Here is a 16,014-nt window from a genome sequence, read left to right on the forward strand (position 1 = left end):
CGGAGTCACAGCTTCAGAAACCACCACGTTCAGATGCATCCAGGAGATGGGCTATGGAAGTCGGGTTCCCCGGGTCAAGCCACTTCTGAGCCTGAGCCAACGTAGGAAGCGTCTCAACTGGACCAAGGAGGAGAAGGACTGGACTGTTGGCCAGGGGTCCAAGGTCCAAGGGTTTGGAGGAAGACGGGTCAGGAACAGAACCCAGGTTGCTGGAGGTCCAGTGTGAAACATCCACAGTCGGTCATGACTTGGGGTGCAATGTCCGGTGCAGGTGTTGGTACACTCTGCTTCCTGAATCCAAGGTCCCAGCAACAGTCTAGTAGGACCTGGCCCAGCAGGACCTGGCCCAGCAGGACCTGGCCCAGCAGGACCTGGCCCCTGCCCATGCCATCACAGTGCCTGACTGGCCTGCTGACTCATCGGACCTCCACCCCAGTGAGAAGTTCTGGGGTGTCATCAAGAGGAAAATGAGGAACACCAGAACCAAAACCAAGAAGAGCTGACAGCAACCATCAAGGAGGTCTGGGCTTCCAGAACCGCCGGGCCAATGCAACAGCTCATCCAGCAGTTATTAAGGCAGAAGGATCTCCAACCAAGGGTTAAAGACCGACACATCGTTCTGAAAGTACAACATCTTGATTTAATGATCTTCATTCATTTCTTTATTCTGAGCAGGAAATGCTGAGTTCCTCACAGTGTTCTGATGTTTTCAAATCCTGTTGTCGTGGGTTTTATGAGCTGGAAGCCCAAATATATACACACACATATATATATATGTATATATATATATACATATATACATATACATATATATATATATATATGTATATATATATATACATATATACATATACATATATATATATATATATATATATATATATATATATATATATATATATATATATATATATATATATATATATATATATATATATGGGTCAGTTTGGATGGTGCCGCCGCTGTCTCGTGGCCACCAGGGGGCTCCTGCAGGTGTCCTCCAGGATGGGTGGGGTGGTGGGGGGCGGGACTAATCCGGGCTGTCACGCTGCCAAGGAGCTGCGGAGCCTCAGAGCTGCTGAGCGGCGCCATGGACGAGCTGCTGCTGGAGGAGGAGTCGCGCTCCGAGTCCGGGGAGCCCGGCGGCGGCGGCACCGGCGAGGAGCCCCGGAGCTCCGGGCAGCACCGCAGCTCCGCGGGAACCTCCCGCCGCCTCAGAGCGCAGCTGCTCGGCTTCGTCCCGCTGGAACTCCGCAAGGCCGTGCGCGCTTTCTGCCGCAGGAACGGACTGTTGACGCTGTCGGTGGTCGCCGTGGTGACCGGCTGCACCCTGGGCTTCGTGCTGCGGGGGAGTCACCTGTCCTCTCAGGTAGGGGGGGTTGGACTCACAGGTGGGTGGGTGCGGGGGGGTTGGGGGGGGTTGTAAAGTTTGAATCAGCTGTGACCTCTTTCCACTTCAGCTTGTTGTTGTTATTGCCCGCCAGCCAGAAGTGGCGCTGTCTGTCCCAGCTAGCGGCGGCTATGCTAGCTTTGTGTCCCAGCTAGCGGCGGCTATGCTAGCTCTGTGTCCCAGCTAGCGGCGGCTATGCTAACTCCTGCTGCTCCTCCTCCAGGCTAAGATCTACTTCTCCTTCCCTGGGGAGCTGCTGATGAGGATGCTGAAGATGCTCATCCTGCCCCTCATCACCTCCAGGTGGGCGGGGCCTCAGTGTGGTGGCTGGGCGGGGTCACTCGCACGGTGCTGGGTGGGACTGAGTGGATGGGGGTGGGGCTCTATTGGTTATGTTTCTGACGTCTGACCTCTGACCCCCAGCCTGTTTTCAGGGCTCTAGTGCGTGTGTCTGACCTCTGACCTCTGACCTCTCCCCCCCAGCCTGATGTCCGGGCTCTCCTCCATGGAGTCGAGGGCCTGCTGCAGGATGGGGGTGCTGACGGTCACCTACTACCTGTGGACCACCTTCATGGCGGTGGTGGTGGGCATCGTGCTGGTGCTCATCATCAAGCCCGGCGTCGGCACCGAGGTGGAGAGCAACCGGCTGGGGGGCGGTCCCGTCATGACCTCGGCTGACGCCCTGCTCGACCTGATCAGGTGACCCCTTCTGCTGGGCTGGAGCCACGCTGGGGCTAGCGATAGCTAGCAGGGCGCCACTCTGGAGGGGCAGCCTGGAGCTAACGTAGACCAGTAGACCACCTGGTAGTGGACCAGGACCACCCTGTGCCCAGGTAGTAGACCAGGTAATAGGCCAGGGTTCTAATAGCATACCTGGACCACCCTGTACCCTGGTACTGGACCAGGACCACTCTCAGTGGGGTGGAGAGCTGCGGTTAGCTATGTTAACTAGCTGTGTGCCACTCTGGAGCTCCTCCACACCTGGGGAGGCGGGGAGGAGGGAGGAGGACCTCCTCTGATTGGACGGGCAGGGTAGCTCCGCCCCCAAGTGACCCCCTCTCCCCCACCAGACAGTGTTTTCCAGGAGCGACCACTTAGCTCTTAGCTCACCAGCAGCCGCTGAGACTGGGGATCCTATTAGCGCCAGCGCTAATTAGCAGTATTTTTAGTAATCCTCTGGGGGGATGAGTGACAGATTAGTGGGCCAATGATCTCCACCATGGCACGTTGGCAGCACGGCCGCCTCACGAGTCACTGGCCCTTCATCCTGTTGACCTTTGACCTCACGGGGGGAGGTGGGCTTCAGGCCATCCCGATCCTCCCCCTCCGTGAAAATACAGCCGTCTGTGGTTGACGGCAAAGTTAGCGTAGCATTGCTGTTTCTGCGCCAGCGTGACGGTGTCAGGGATGCTAATTAACCTTGCTAGCTGTGACAGGTAGCTACATCTAGCTACAGCTAACTGCGGCTTTAGCCACATTTCTACTCAGTCTTTTTCCTTTCTAAGGTTTAGCTTCTAGCCTAATGTTAAGCCTAGCCTAATGCTAACCGCAGCCTAATGCTAACCCCAGCCTAATGCTAACCGCAGCCTAATGCTAACCCAGCCTGATGCTAACCCCAGCCTAATGCTAACCCCAGCCTGATGCTGCTGTGTCTGTGCAGGAACATGGTTCCCTCCAATCTGATCGAGGCCACGTTTCAACAGGTGAGACCCTGAGAGAAAGCCCTACCGCCCGCTCAGCCTGCCCCCCACCAGCCCTGAGGCCCCTCCCACTCTCTCTCTCTCTCTCTTCCCTCCAGTACAAGACGGACCTGGTGCCCATCCTGAAGGTGCCCACCAGGACAGTGCAGCCCAGCTTCGTGTACCTGGTGCCAGGTGAGAGCTCCGCCCCCGGCCGCACCGTCTACCTGGAGCTGACTCCGCCCCCTGAGGTCACCTACAAGACCAGCCCTGGTAGCAGCCAGCAGATGAACGTCCTGGGCATCGTCATCTTCTCCGCCACAATGGGTGAGCAGCTGTAGCTGCTAGCATGTTAGCAGGGCGAACAGCCGCCGCTGCTAGCCACGGCTGCTAGCACGCTAGCAGGGCTAGCCGCTGCTGGAGCTCTGACTACTTCCTGTGGCTGCAGGGCTGCTGTTGGGCCGGATGGGGGAGCGCGGCGCCCCACTGGTCAATGTGTGTCAATGCATCAACGAGTGCGTCATGAAGATCATCAACGCCGCCGTGTGGTCAGTCGCTGCAACTGCACACACACACACACACGCAGGAGTTTCCATCCAGAACACGGCCACCCTCCAATAGCTTAGCACGTTTTAGTAGCTTAGCTATCCTCCTCCTCCTGCACCTCTTCCTCCTCTTCCTCCTCCTCCACCTCCACCTCCTCACTCCTCCTGCTCCTCCTGCACCTCTTCCTCTTCCTCCTCCTCTTCCTCCTCCTCCTGCACCTCCTCCACCTCTTCCTCCTCTTCCTCTTCCTCTTCCTCCTCCTCCTCTTCCTCGTCCTCCTCCACCTCCTCCACCTCCTGCTCCTCCTCCTCAGCTGTATTGCCAAACATACTGGACATGTATGAATGAGATGTTGGTCCTCCCTCCCTCCAGGGTGCAATAGACAGAATAAATAAAACAAATCAAACAGTATTAAACCAGACAGAGACAGCAGGGGGCGCTGTTGGTACATAAATGACTATAAACTGGACTAAAAATAAACTGAGGTAAACTATACAAAGTATTCACAGTAAGGTGAGGTAGTGCGTGTAGTGCAGATAGGGGGAGCTAGGGGGCGTTCTCATAGCACCGCCTCGCCTCGCCTTGCCTCTCCTCTCCTCTCCTCGCCTCGCCTCGCCTCGCCACGGTACGGTTGTAGAGCGGCCCCACTGGCCGCTACACGGTTGTAGGAGGCGCCGTTTTGGAACCTCAAGCGCTCAGGGTCCAAGTGAGACGAGGCGAGTTGAGTGGTGACGTAGCGACGAGCAGGCCTCGCTAGGGCAGCTATTTCAAATAAGGAGTCGTGTTTACTGTCTGTCTGTTTTTAAATAAATGCTATTTCCCGTTGTATCTGTCTCGTGTTTACTTTTGGTGAAAATATAAAGGTTGAACTACACCTTTACTCTCCCAGAAAATGAAACCAGAAATGATAAATGTTGCCTGCATAAATGATCAGCTGTGATTTCAGTGAGGGAAACTGTTCTTTCTTTAACAGAAAAGCAACCACAGATCGAGCAGCAGGTATGAAACAACTTCTACTTTGTCTATCGCTGTGCTGTCGTGTATCGCACAGAAATAATGCCGTCGAAAACATTGTCGTGGACCTGGGGCGGGGCGAGGCTATGAGAACACGCCTATAGTCTTTGTTTGTGTATGTGAGGGTTGGGGGAGGGTGGGCAGAGTTTGTCAGTGAGGTGGGCAGCAGGGTCAGGGTTAGGGTAAGGTGGGCGGGGTCAGGGTTAGGGTTAGGGTAGGGTGGGCGGGGTCAGGGTAGGGTGGTCAGGGTCAGGATAGGGTGGGCGGGGTCAGGGTTAGGGTCAGGGTCAGCAGTCTGCTGTTCAATCCTGGTGCTGCTGGAGCTTGGAGGGAAGTACAGCGCCACCTACAGCATGGCTGTGGAAGTGCAGCAGTGGTGCAGTGTCTGTGGCTCCATGCAGAGCTTCATGGACTCAGCAGTAACTCGGTTTTCTCGTCCAATGGGAGTTCTCACCTTGTCCCCGTATAACTGCAGCTGACTCCTCCTCCCAACACTAGGGGGCGGAGTCTATTCAGCTGGTCAGCTGCTATAGGTTGGCATATTACATCATTATGATATGGAACGATGGTTCATACTGCACATGTTGCAGCTCAGCTGCTCCCTGTTTCTTGTGCTCATGGTGATTTTAAAAGGCAGAGAAGAGCGCCCTCTGCTGGTGGAGGGCTGCAACAACACACTGTCTTCCATGCTACGCTTTGTGCCGTCGCTACGGACCCCAAACTGTGCTTCTGGTTGGATTCGGGTTTGGAGCAGACTGGTGGGAGAGTTTGTGTACAAAGGAACGGTTAGGCTCTCCTCCTCCTCCTCCTCCTCACTCCTCACTCCTCCTGCTCCTCCTCCTCCTCTTCCTCCTGCCCCACCACCTCCCCCTCCTCAGTCCTCCCCCACCACCTCCCCCTCCTCCTCACTCCTGCTCCTCCTGCTCCTCCTCAGGTACTTTCCCTTTGGGATCATCTTCCTTGTTGCCGGGAAGATCCTGGACATGCAGGACCCGAGCACGCTGGGCAGGAAGCTGGGCTGGTACGGCCTGACGGTGCTGGCCGGCCTCTTTGTGCATGGCCTGTTGCTCCTCCCCCTCTGCTACTTCCTGCTCACCAGGAGGAACCCCTTCACCTTCATCAGGGGCCTCCTGCAGGCCATGGTCATCGCCCTGGCCACCTCCTCCAGGTAAGGAGGGGGGGGGGGGGATCAGGAGGTGGAGCGGGAGGGGGAGGGGAAAGAGCCTGAGGAGGGGGAACCCCTTCACCTTCATCAGGGGCCTCCTGCAGGCCATGGTCATTGCCCTGGCCACCTCCTCCACGTGAGGGGGGGGGATGGGGAGGGGGAGGAGCCTGAGGAGGGGGAACCCCTTCACCTTCATTAGGGGCCTCCTGCAGGCCATGGTCATCGCCCTGGCCACCTCCTCCAGGTGAGGGGGGGGGGTTCTTACCAAGCCCCGCCCTCTCTTCCAGAGGGTGGAGGTGGGTGGGTGTTAGCGCCTGCTAGCATCGGTTAGCTTTGGTTGACTGAAGGAGGCAGCTGCTGTGATTTGATTGTACTCGTCCTCCCTATGTCCCGCCCCCATAGTGTTCCTGTTGCTGGGCAGAAAATCCCAGGTTGACCCTCTCTCTCCCCCTCCCCCCCAGCTCGGCCACTCTGCCCATCACTATGAAGTGTCTGCTGGAGAACTGTCAGGTGGACCGGCAGATCGCTCGCTTCGTGCTCCCCGTCGGCGCCACCATCAACATGGACGGTACTGCGCTGTACGAGGCCGTGGCCGCCATCTTCATCGCCCAGGTCAACGACTACGAGCTCGACTTCGGACAGCTGGTCACCATCAGGTGGGCGCCGCCCCCTGGAGCCTGGCTGAGCTTTAGCCTAGCCTAACCTTAGCCTTAGCCTTAGCCTAGCCTTAGCCTGGCCTAGCCGAGCCTTAGTCTAGCCTAGCCTAGCCTAGCCTAGCCTTAGCCTGGCCTAGCCTTAGCCTTAGCCTAGCCTTAGCCTAGCGTGTGGTGACGGTGGTCTCCCCCTGCTGCAGCATCACGGCCACTGCAGCCAGTATCGGCGCAGCAGGGATCCCCCAGGCTGGCCTGGTCACCATGGTGATCGTCCTCACCTCGGTGGGCCTGCCCCCTGATGACATCACTCTCATCGTGGCCATCGATTGGATCCTGTGAGTCACTGCACTGCCCAGTCCACGCCAACACCCAACTGAATATGGAAGCTTAACGTGTGTGTGTGTGTGTGTGTGTGTGTGTGTGTGTGTGTGTGTGTGTGTGTGTGTGTGCAGTGACAGGTTCCGCACTATGATCAATGTTCTTGGCGATGCTCTGGCTGCTGGGATCATCGCTCACCTCTGCCGTAAAGACTTCCCACTGAGCCACCAGGCCACCAAGGTCAACACACACACACACACACACACACACACACACACACACACACACACACACACACACACACACACACACACACACGCCCCACACCAGGCTAGGCTAGCTAGTTAGTTTAGTGCTGCGCTAACCTGTTCCATGCTCTTGGAAATGGACTAGCTCACCTTAGCAGGCTAGCTCACCTGCTGGGTGCACTGGTCAAACTGGTGTTTGTGGCTAGTTAGCGCCCGTTAGCATCAGTTAGCTTTAGTTGACTGAAGGAAGCGGCGGCTTTGAATTGATTGGACAAGCTTCCTGTGTCCTCACTACGCCACACCCTACTATAACAGGAGCTTGGAGCCACTTCCTGTCATGTGACCCTCCAGTGTGAACCCCAGCATGTGTAACTGCAGGTGGCGCTCTGGTGTGGTGCTCTGGTGTGGCGCTAGCTAACGTGCTAACGGACTCCTTCCTCCACAGACGGTGCCGTCCTACGGGACTCAAACGCCTCACAACTCTCACAGCGTGGGCGTGGCCATGACAGAGCTCCGCAACCAGCAGGAGGGGGCGGAGCCAGCCGACAGACACGCCCACACCGTCTATTACAACATCTGCCAGGTGTGAGTCACACGGCCTGCCCCACGGCATGCTGGGACGCTGAGCCGCAGGGCGTGGCCTGCTGGTGGCACCGCCCACAAACAGAACCATAAGCAGCAGTTCCACTAGAACTCCACCAGAACCTGTTGGAACCATGCAGGACAAGGACCAGGGGCCTCCTGGAGAGGTCAAAGGTCAAGCAGAGTGAATCCAAGTGCTCTTCACTGTTGCCCTTCTCCTCCTCCTCCTGCTCCTCCACCCCCTCCACCTCCTCCTCCTCCACTTCCTCCTCTACCTCCTCCTCCTCCACCTCCTCCTCCCCCCACCTCCTCCTCCTGCTCCTCCTCCACTTCCTCCTCTACCCCCTGCTCCTCCTCCTCCACCTCCTCCTCCTCCTGTCGCATGCTGGCATGCGTTCTGACCGGCTTCATGTGAAGTCCCTGTGCTTTATCTTCTTCTTCCTCTGTGGTTTTTATGTTTGAACTTGTACAGCACTAAAGCACAACCAAAGGCGTCTCAAAGCGCTGAAGTTGAGTGACAGCTGCAGGGGATTGTGGGAGTTTTTATTTTGCAGACGTCACTGCAGCTAACGTGAGAAGAAGCTAAGTGGTGGCTAACTGTCAGTGGATGTGTTGCTGGCTGAGAGTCCCAGGCCAGCGTTAGCGACATGCTAACTGCAGGGTGGACAGCTGGTGTGTGTGTGTGTGTGTGTGTGTGTGTGTGTGTGCGCGCGTACGCAGTTCTGCCTTAACGTTGGTTCCACAAACCTTCATCACTTCATCTGCCAACACTTCATCTTCATCTTCATCGTCCATCCGCTCGTCTCTCCTTTTCTACTGTGTCCTTTGTTTGTTTGTCAAATAAAAACCTCTCATTGGCTGCTGACTCCTCCTCTCACTGGCTGCTGACTCCTCCTCTCACTGGCTGCCAACAGCGCCCCCACTGGTCAGTGAGGGTGTCACACTGGGGCCTCATCACCTGTGACTCCCTCTCGCTTGTTGTGTAGAAGCTAACAGCTGTAGCGCGCTACATAGAACACTGAGAGCTAGCAAGGCCAGCCTGCAGCTAGCTCGCTAGCTAGCTAGCTACAGCAGCTGCTTCCTCATTTCCTGTCTCATCCTAAACCACTTCCTGATTGATGTGCACGCTCTGCTAATCCCTTTAGCACGTCGCTCTCTGAGGTTTCTCTTTACTGTTTCCTAATTTCCTCTCATCCTAAATCACTTCCTATTTGATGCTAATCCCATTAACATGTCAGTGAGTTCTCTCTCTGTGAATCTGAAACACGGCGACTAGCTAGAAGGCACAGCGGTTTCTGTGTAAAGTGAGTATTGTTAGCTGGGATTAGCCAGCTAGCGGGTGCGTGGATTAGCGCTGCTAGCTCGCTCTCGTGCTGCTGGCGGCTATCTTTAGCGCCTCTGATTAATCGGCTCATGTGAGCAGGAGGCCGCACGCGAGCAGGCGACGGCAGGAGCCTCAGCTGCTAATCTGATTAGCAGCAGCCTCGACCACGACCGTGATGATGGTGAAGAGGAAGAGGAGAAAGAGGAGAGGCGGCACCAAGCTGCAGCTGGAGGTCTGAGGTTCCACCAAGAACCTCAGAAACCAAGAGAACCAGGAGCACCGCGTCCATACACCGTTTGATTTATTAGCTGTTAGTGTCGTCGCTCCGCACAGCTGAGAGGACAACAGGGAAACAAACAAGCCTGCAGTTCAGCAGGCGGCCAGCAGAGGGGAGCATCTGCTCACACAGGCCAGGAGGAGGTGAGCAGGAGTTCAGCGGAACCGCAGCAGAGCCACTGAGTGATCGGTTCTGATCAGTTCTGCTGGGTTCTGTTGGATTCTAGTTGGTTCTGCTGGGTCATTGACCTGGGTGACCGCTGGGAACCAGTGGATGCTCCTCCTGGGTGCTGCTTCCCTCTGGAGCCGCTGGAGCTGTTTGATCCTGAAGAGCTGCACAGCTGCCAGAGACACCAGAGTGACCTGCAGGGGGCGACAGAGAGTCAGTCAGTCAGTCAGTCAGTCAGTCAGTGAATGTGTGAGTAAGTGAGTGAGCCAGTGAGTGAGTTAGTGAGTGAGTCAGTGAATGTGTGAGTCAGTGAGTGTGTGAGTGAGTGAGTCAGTGAGTGAGTCAGTGAGTCAGTGAGTCAGTGAGTGTGTGAGTCAATGAGTCAGTCAGTGAGTCAGTGAGTCAGTGAGTGTGTGAGTGTGCACCTCCAGAAGCAGCAGCGCCCCCAGCAGGCCTCCCAGCAGCAGCAGGTTGTTGCTGCTCCAGCTCAGCAGCTCCTCCAAGCAGCCCGAGGTGGACACCAGCTGATTGGCTGAGCTCTCGTCCAATCGCTGCACGCCGTAGCCGCACATGGTGTTCAGCACCGACTGCACACACACACACAGGACAGCAGAGAACTGCTCAAAGGCTGTGGGTGGGGTCTGGAGTGGAGGCGGAGCCCCCTGCAGCAGGAGAAGGGAACTGCAGTGTGTGTGTGTGTGTGTGTGTGTGTGTGTGTGTACCTGCAGGTGGAGCCCCCTGCAGCAGGAGAAGGGAACTGCAGTGTGTGTGTGTGTGTGTGTGTGTGTACCTGCAGGTGGAGCCCCCTGCAGCAGGAGAAGGGAACTGCGCAGGCCTCCAGGCTGGGGTTGGACTGGGAGCAGTGGAAGTACTGGTTGTGGGACCAGTCCAGGTAGGAGTCGACCCCGCAGCACTGCAGCTGGACCAGAGCTGAGAGTCAGGTGACCTGGCTGGGCCAATCACAGCACCCCCCCTGCCCCCCTCACCCCCTCACCTTCCTCTGGAGGAAGTCCACCAGGTTCTCCAGGTCCCGGTCCTCCCGGTAGAGAAGCAGCGCCCTCTTCATCACCGCCTCCGTCCTCTCCATCACCTGACAGGAAGTAGGGCAGCAGGACAGGAAGTAGAAAGACAGGATGTAGGGGGACAGGAAGTCAGAGAGACAGGAAGTCAGGTCCAGGCTCCAGCAGGACTTCCTGTAGGGAGCTACTTCCTGTCTTGATCTACTTCCTGTCCTGCTGGAGCTACTTCCTGTCCTACCGTGTCAGTCAACAGGAAGGCCGCCGCTCCGGCCACCACCTGCAGCAGGATCACAGCGCTCAGGAAGCCTGCAAACTGCAAACAGGAAACAGGAAACAGGAAACAGGAAGAGCCCCTCGGTGAGGAAGGTGACATCATCGTGGTTGTCCAATCAGCCGCTGCGATGCACCGACCGTCTTCAGCAGGCAGGGGGCGTTGCGGAGCGACCCGCAGCAGCCCAGGAAGGTCAAGACGAAGGTCAGAGAGCCGAGCAGCAGCAGCAGCAGAGCAGGATCCAACCAGCAGGGGGCCAGCATCCCTGGAGGAGGAACACACACACACACACACACACACACACACACACACACACACACACACACACAAACGCCAGTGCTTGTATCCAGTCATGTGACCCTGCGTTAGCCTAGTGGAGAGCATGTGGCCACGCCCACCTCTCTCCTTGGCCACCCTGGAGTAGAAACCCACTGCAGTCACCAGGCCACTCACCACCTGCACAACAACACAGTGACACAACAACAGCACAATGACACAACAATACAATGACACAACAATACCACAACACAATACAACAACAGCACAATGACACAACAATACAACAACACAGTAACACAACAACAACAATGACAACAATACAACAACACAATGACACAACAATAACACAATACAACAACAATACCACAACACAATGACACAACAACAACACAATACAACAACACAGTGACGCAACAACACAATCACACAACAATACCACAACACAATACTACAATAACACAATACCACAACAACACAATCACACAACAATACAACAACAATACAATGACACAATACAACAACAACACAATCACACAACAACACAATGACACAACAACAACACAGTGACACAACAACAACACAATCACACAACAACAAGACAATCACACAACAATACCACAACAATACAACAACACAATCACACAACAATACAACAACACAATCACACAACAACACAGTGACACAACCACAACACAATCACACAACAATACAACAACAACAACACAATGACACAACACCCAGTCACTGCTATGCTAACAGTGTACTTCACCTCCACACATTGTGCTAAGCACAGTTAGCATTCCTGCAGTCCAGGTGTGCGCAGGTGTGTATAGGTGTGTGTGTGTTGGCTTGTGTGTAGGTGTGTGCCCATGTGTGTCCAGGTGTGTGTAGGTGTGTGTAGGTGTGTGACCCACCCAGAAGACGTAGCAGCAGGTGAAGAGTGTGTACTTGACGGCTCGGTATCGCTTCATGTCCTCGCAGCAGCAGCAGCAGCAGCAGCAGCAGTCATGTGCAGACCTGCAGAATTTCTCAGCTCACCTGACAGTCGGCAGGAATGTTGGGGGCGGAGCTTTCCAGCAGACTGCAGTGCCTCCTGCTGGCTGCAGCCTCCACAACAGTCAACAAGCTGAGCCAACCAGAGAGGATGCGGCTGAGCTGCCAGACACAGACTGCTTCTGATTGGTCAGGAGCTCCTCCTCCTCCAGCCCCTCCCCCTCCTGAGCTTCAGCTGCTTGCAGCAGCAGCAGCAGGATTAAAGTGTTTGATCCTCCTCACACCTGCTGCACCTGCTGCTCCCCTTCCACTGAGGACCAGGAGCAGACCCAGGACCTGGTCCAGAACCAGAACAAGGGCCTCTTCCAGACCTAGGACCAGGACCACAGAAAGGGCCTGGTCCAGACCCAGACCCAGGACCGGGAGCAGACCCAGACTCAGAGCCAAACCCAGACTCGGGACCAGGACCAGAACCAGGACCAGGACCATGGGCCTGCTGGAGCTGGTGTCCTCGGTGAAGCAGCGTGCCGAGCGCTTCCTGAATGAGAAGAACGTGGTGACGGACTTCCTGGGGAAGCTGGAGGAGAAGACCGGCATCAAGAAGAAGATCATCGCTGGAGGTCTCTGACACACACACACACACACACACACACACACACCTGCTGCTGCTGGGGTAGTGTTGTCGTGTTGTGTTGAATTGTGTGTTTGAGGCCAGACGGTTGTTGTGTAGTCGCCAGGTTGTGTTGTGTTGTTGTGTAGTTGTGTAGTTGTGTAGTTCTCCTAGAGTTGTGTTGTTGTCCTGTTGTTGTGTAGTCGCCAGGTTGTGTAGTTGTGTAGTCGTGTAGTTGTGTAACCAGATCCTGCTAATCCCGCTGGCAGCTGCCGCCTGCAGACAGGAAGTAGCTGGTTGGAGCTGCCGCACTCTGATTGGTCCATCACTTCCTGCTTATCCAGCTTCGCCTGAGGCCTCCTGGTCTCCTGGTCCTGGACTCCTCAGCTAGAGGAGTCCAGGTCCAGGAGCCTGCTGGACCTGCTCTCAGCTGCTCTCCAGAACCCCGCTGGAGAACATCAGGGTCTCAGTTGTGGTTCTGCAGCTGCTCCAGCAAGACAGGGAGGACCTGGCCCGGATGATACCAGCCCAGGGGGTTGTGGGAGGTCCACCACAGGTTCTCGACCCAGTCTACGCTGGTTGGGTCCAGAGGAAGGCCAGGAGCAGGGCCACACGTCTGACCTGCAAAAGACGGAACCATCAGAACCATCAGAACCACCACCAGACTCTGAACAGAGCTGTGAAGCCACTTTTCTTCATCTCCTCTCTCTGGGATTCATTTTCACAAGGGAACACTTTCTGTCGTTATACTCACAGTCTCTCTCTCCCCCTCTCTCTCTCTGTCTCTCTCTGTCTCTGTCTCTGTCCCTCTCTCTCTCCGTCTCTGTCCCTCTCTCACTCTCTCTCTCTCTCAGTCTCCTCTCTCTCTCTCTCTCTCTCACAGTCTCCTCTCTCTCTCTCTCTTTCTCTCTCTCTCTCTGTCTCTTCCTCTCTCTCTCTTCTCTCTGTCTCTGTCCCTCTCTCTCTCTCTCTGTCTCTGACCCTCTCTCACTATCTCTTTCTCTCTCTCTCTCACAGTCTCCTCTCTCTCTCTCTCTCTCTCACTCTCTCTCACAGTCTCCTCTCACTCTCTGTCTCTGTCTCTCTCTCCTCTCTGTCTCTTCCTCTCTCTCCTCTCTCTCTCCTCTCTCTCTCTCTCCTCCCTCTCGCTCTCTCTCCCTCTCTCTGTCTCTTCCTCCAACCTCGATGTCGTTCTGTGCTCATCGTGACTAAAAACCATCTTGAATGTTGAATCTTGAGGGGGCGTGGCCTTGAGACGGCTGATTGAAGCAGCTGACCTGTGACCTCTGACCCCAGGTGCAGTGTCGTTGACGGGTCTCTACCTGGTGTACGGCTATGGCGCTGCACTGCTCTGCAACCTGATTGGCTTTGTCTACCCGGCCTATTACTCGTGAGTACCGGCTGGACACACCCCCTCTCTGCTATCCTGTCCCTGACTTCCTGTCCCTGACTTCCTGTTCTGTCCCTGACTTCCTGTCATTGACTTCCTATCTCTGACTTCCTGTCCCTGACTTCCTGTCCTTGACTTCCTGTTCTGTCCCTGACTTCCAGGCCTTGACTTCCTGTCTCTGACTTCCTGTCTCTGACTTCCTGTCCCTCACTTCCTGTCCTGTCTCTGACTTCCTGTTCTGTCCTAGACTTCCTGTCTCTGACTTCCTGTCCCTGACTTCCTGTCTCTGACTTTCTGTCCTGTCCTGACTTCCTGTTCTGTCCTAGACTTCCTGTCTCTAACTTCCTGTCTCTGACTTCCTGTCCCTGACTTCCTGTCCTGTCCTGACTTCCTGTTCTGTCCTAGACTTCCTGTCTCTGACTTCCTGTCTCTGACTTCCTGTCCCTGACTTCCTGTCCTGTCCTGACTTGATGTGCCTCTGCAGGGTGAAGGCCATCGAGAGTCCCAGTAAGGAGGACGACACCAAGTGGTTGACCTACTGGGTGGTCTACGGGGTCTTCAGCCTGGGGGAGTTCTTCTCTGACATCTTCCTCTACTGGTTCCCCTTCTACTACGCCTTCAAGGTGGGTGGCCCACATGACACGCTACGCCCTACCCCCAGGACCAGGTCCAGGTTCCCCGAGGACAGGACCAGGACTAGGTGCTAACAGCTCCTCTCCCGCTGCAGTATCTCTTCCTGCTGTGGTGCATGGCCCCCATGAGCTGGAACGGCTCCCAGGTCCTGGTCCTGGTTTTGGTCGAGGTCCATGTCCAAGTTCAAGTCTAGGTTCTGACTCCTCCTCTCTCCCCCCACAGTGTCTCTTCCTGCTGTGGTGCATGGCCCCCATGAGCTGGAACGGCTCCCAGGTCCTGTACCAGCGGGTGGTCCGGCCCCTCTTCCTGCGTCACCAGGACCATGTAGACCACCTGGTCCACCAGCTGGGGGGGCGGGCCATGGAAGCTGCTGAGAACCTCACCAGAGAAGGTACCACATCACTTCCTGTTCTGCTGGTGTCTGGCTCCACCCCTCATCTCTCACCACGCCCACCGTAGCCGCCCAGCTACTTCCTGTCCCGAGCTATTTCCTGTCCTGAGCTACTTCCTGTCCCGAGCTATTTCCTGTCCTGAGCTACTTCCTGTCCTGAGCTATTTCCTGTCTTGAGCTACTTCCTGTCCTGGAGCTACTTCCTGTCCTGAGCTACTTCCTGTGCGGTGATGTTTGGCTCCGCCCTCTCAGTTTTGACCACTCTGATGAAGAACAAAGCTCTGGTCACGCCCACCACCACCACCACCAGTGCTGAGACCAGAAGTCTTCCCAGCTCGACAGGAAGTGAAGCTCCTCCGATGGAGCCCAGCCCAGAGCCACGGGTACGCACAGTGCTAATGCTAAGCTAGGGACCACGTCCCTGAGGAGCTCCATGATGCTAAGCTAACAATGTTTTCTGGCTTGTGTGTTGAACAAACTGAACATGCTAACTTCTTGTCACCTCTTGCAGCCCTTCTTGGGATAGGCCGGCACTGCTAGTTAGCTCTGATGCTAACAGAGCTAGTGTGAAGCAGAAACAGAGGCTCCTGACAAACAGTGGAACTCCAGTGGAGCTTCGAATAAAGACTGAAAAGACAGAAATGACATGAAACAAAATCAACTTCAAGCAACATTTAAGAAGAAACGTTGACACAGAATCAAAGTTTTCACAGCTTCCTGCTCGCTAGCAGAGGACGACAATACAGTCAACCTTTTCTTCTTCTTCTTCTTCTTCTTCTTCCTCTTCTTCTTCACCATTGTTGGTGGTGGCAAAGAATGACACAATGACAGAACGTCCTATTGTTTGTTGTGGCCCTCAGGTTGGGAGGGGCTTTGAAGAATGAGGCCCTGTTTGCACTCGGTCATTTCAAGCGTGTTCCGATCGGCAAAAATCCCAGGAAGTGACAGAGTGCAAACACTGCAAACCCGCATTGTCATCCGATCACTCAAACCACCTGGGGGGCGGGGGGTTTCGACGCTTCGTATAGCATAGCATAGCATAGCATAGCTTAGCATAGCATAGC

General features: G+C 55.4%; 3 protein-coding genes and 1 long non-coding RNA gene across 7 annotated transcripts; 2 read left to right on the forward strand and 2 right to left on the reverse strand.

Annotated features, from left to right (window-relative positions):
• Positions 1 to 1,067: 1,067 nt before the first annotated feature.
• slc1a8a (solute carrier family 1 member 8a) lies at positions 1,068 to 7,863 on the forward strand. Of its 2 annotated transcripts, XM_076045518.1 has the most exons (11): positions 1,068 to 1,369; positions 1,614 to 1,693; positions 1,874 to 2,089; positions 3,051 to 3,093; positions 3,189 to 3,396; positions 3,518 to 3,617; positions 5,564 to 5,797; positions 6,256 to 6,450; positions 6,648 to 6,782; positions 6,900 to 7,005; positions 7,459 to 7,863. In XM_076045518.1, exons 1-11 carry the CDS (start codon positions 1,091 to 1,093, stop codon positions 7,600 to 7,602), a joined length of 1,740 nt encoding a protein of 579 aa, XP_075901633.1. In that variant the 5' UTR covers positions 1,068 to 1,090; the 3' UTR covers positions 7,603 to 7,863. The 2 variants fall into 2 exon arrangements, with proteins under 2 accessions (XP_075901633.1, XP_075901635.1); XM_076045520.1 differs by lacking the exon at positions 1,874 to 2,089.
• On the reverse strand, positions 7,711 to 8,209 carry LOC142900908 (uncharacterized). The gene is made up of 3 exons (XR_012928946.1): positions 8,079 to 8,209; positions 7,938 to 8,036; positions 7,711 to 7,813 (listed from the first exon to the last, which is right to left on the reverse strand). It is a non-coding gene; the product is annotated as an uncharacterized LOC142900908 (long non-coding RNA).
• A 994-nt stretch (positions 8,210 to 9,203) lies between these two features.
• On the reverse strand, positions 9,204 to 12,034 carry LOC142900907 (tetraspanin-33). Of its 3 annotated transcripts, none has more exons than XM_076045522.1 (8): positions 11,848 to 12,034; positions 11,053 to 11,110; positions 10,795 to 10,919; positions 10,622 to 10,696; positions 10,359 to 10,454; positions 10,155 to 10,277; positions 9,790 to 9,951; positions 9,204 to 9,558 (listed from the first exon to the last, which is right to left on the reverse strand). In XM_076045522.1, exons 1-8 carry the CDS (start codon positions 11,902 to 11,904, stop codon positions 9,352 to 9,354), a joined length of 903 nt encoding a protein of 300 aa, XP_075901637.1. In that variant the 5' UTR covers positions 11,905 to 12,034; the 3' UTR covers positions 9,204 to 9,351. The 3 variants fall into 3 exon arrangements, with proteins under 3 accessions (XP_075901637.1, XP_075901636.1, XP_075901638.1); XM_076045521.1 differs by having other exon boundaries at positions 10,155 to 10,283; XM_076045523.1 differs by lacking the exon at positions 9,790 to 9,951 and having other exon boundaries at positions 10,155 to 10,283.
• Positions 12,035 to 12,339: 305 nt separating this feature from the next.
• On the forward strand, positions 12,340 to 15,595 carry reep6 (receptor accessory protein 6). Its single transcript, XM_076045601.1, has 6 exons — positions 12,340 to 12,546; positions 13,833 to 13,926; positions 14,411 to 14,549; positions 14,782 to 14,950; positions 15,203 to 15,333; positions 15,462 to 15,595. The coding sequence occupies exons 1-6, from the start codon at positions 12,414 to 12,416 to the stop codon at positions 15,474 to 15,476; spliced, it is 681 nt and encodes a 226-aa protein (XP_075901716.1). The 5' UTR covers positions 12,340 to 12,413; the 3' UTR covers positions 15,477 to 15,595.
• Positions 15,596 to 16,014: the final 419 nt, after the last annotated feature.

This window comes from Nelusetta ayraudi, unplaced genomic scaffold (assembly GCF_046127955.1).
Source record: "Nelusetta ayraudi isolate G7.1 ecotype Tasmania unplaced genomic scaffold, CSIRO-AGI_Nayr_v1 ptg000084l, whole genome shotgun sequence".
Taxonomy (NCBI): Eukaryota; Metazoa; Chordata; class Actinopteri; order Tetraodontiformes; family Monacanthidae; genus Nelusetta; species Nelusetta ayraudi.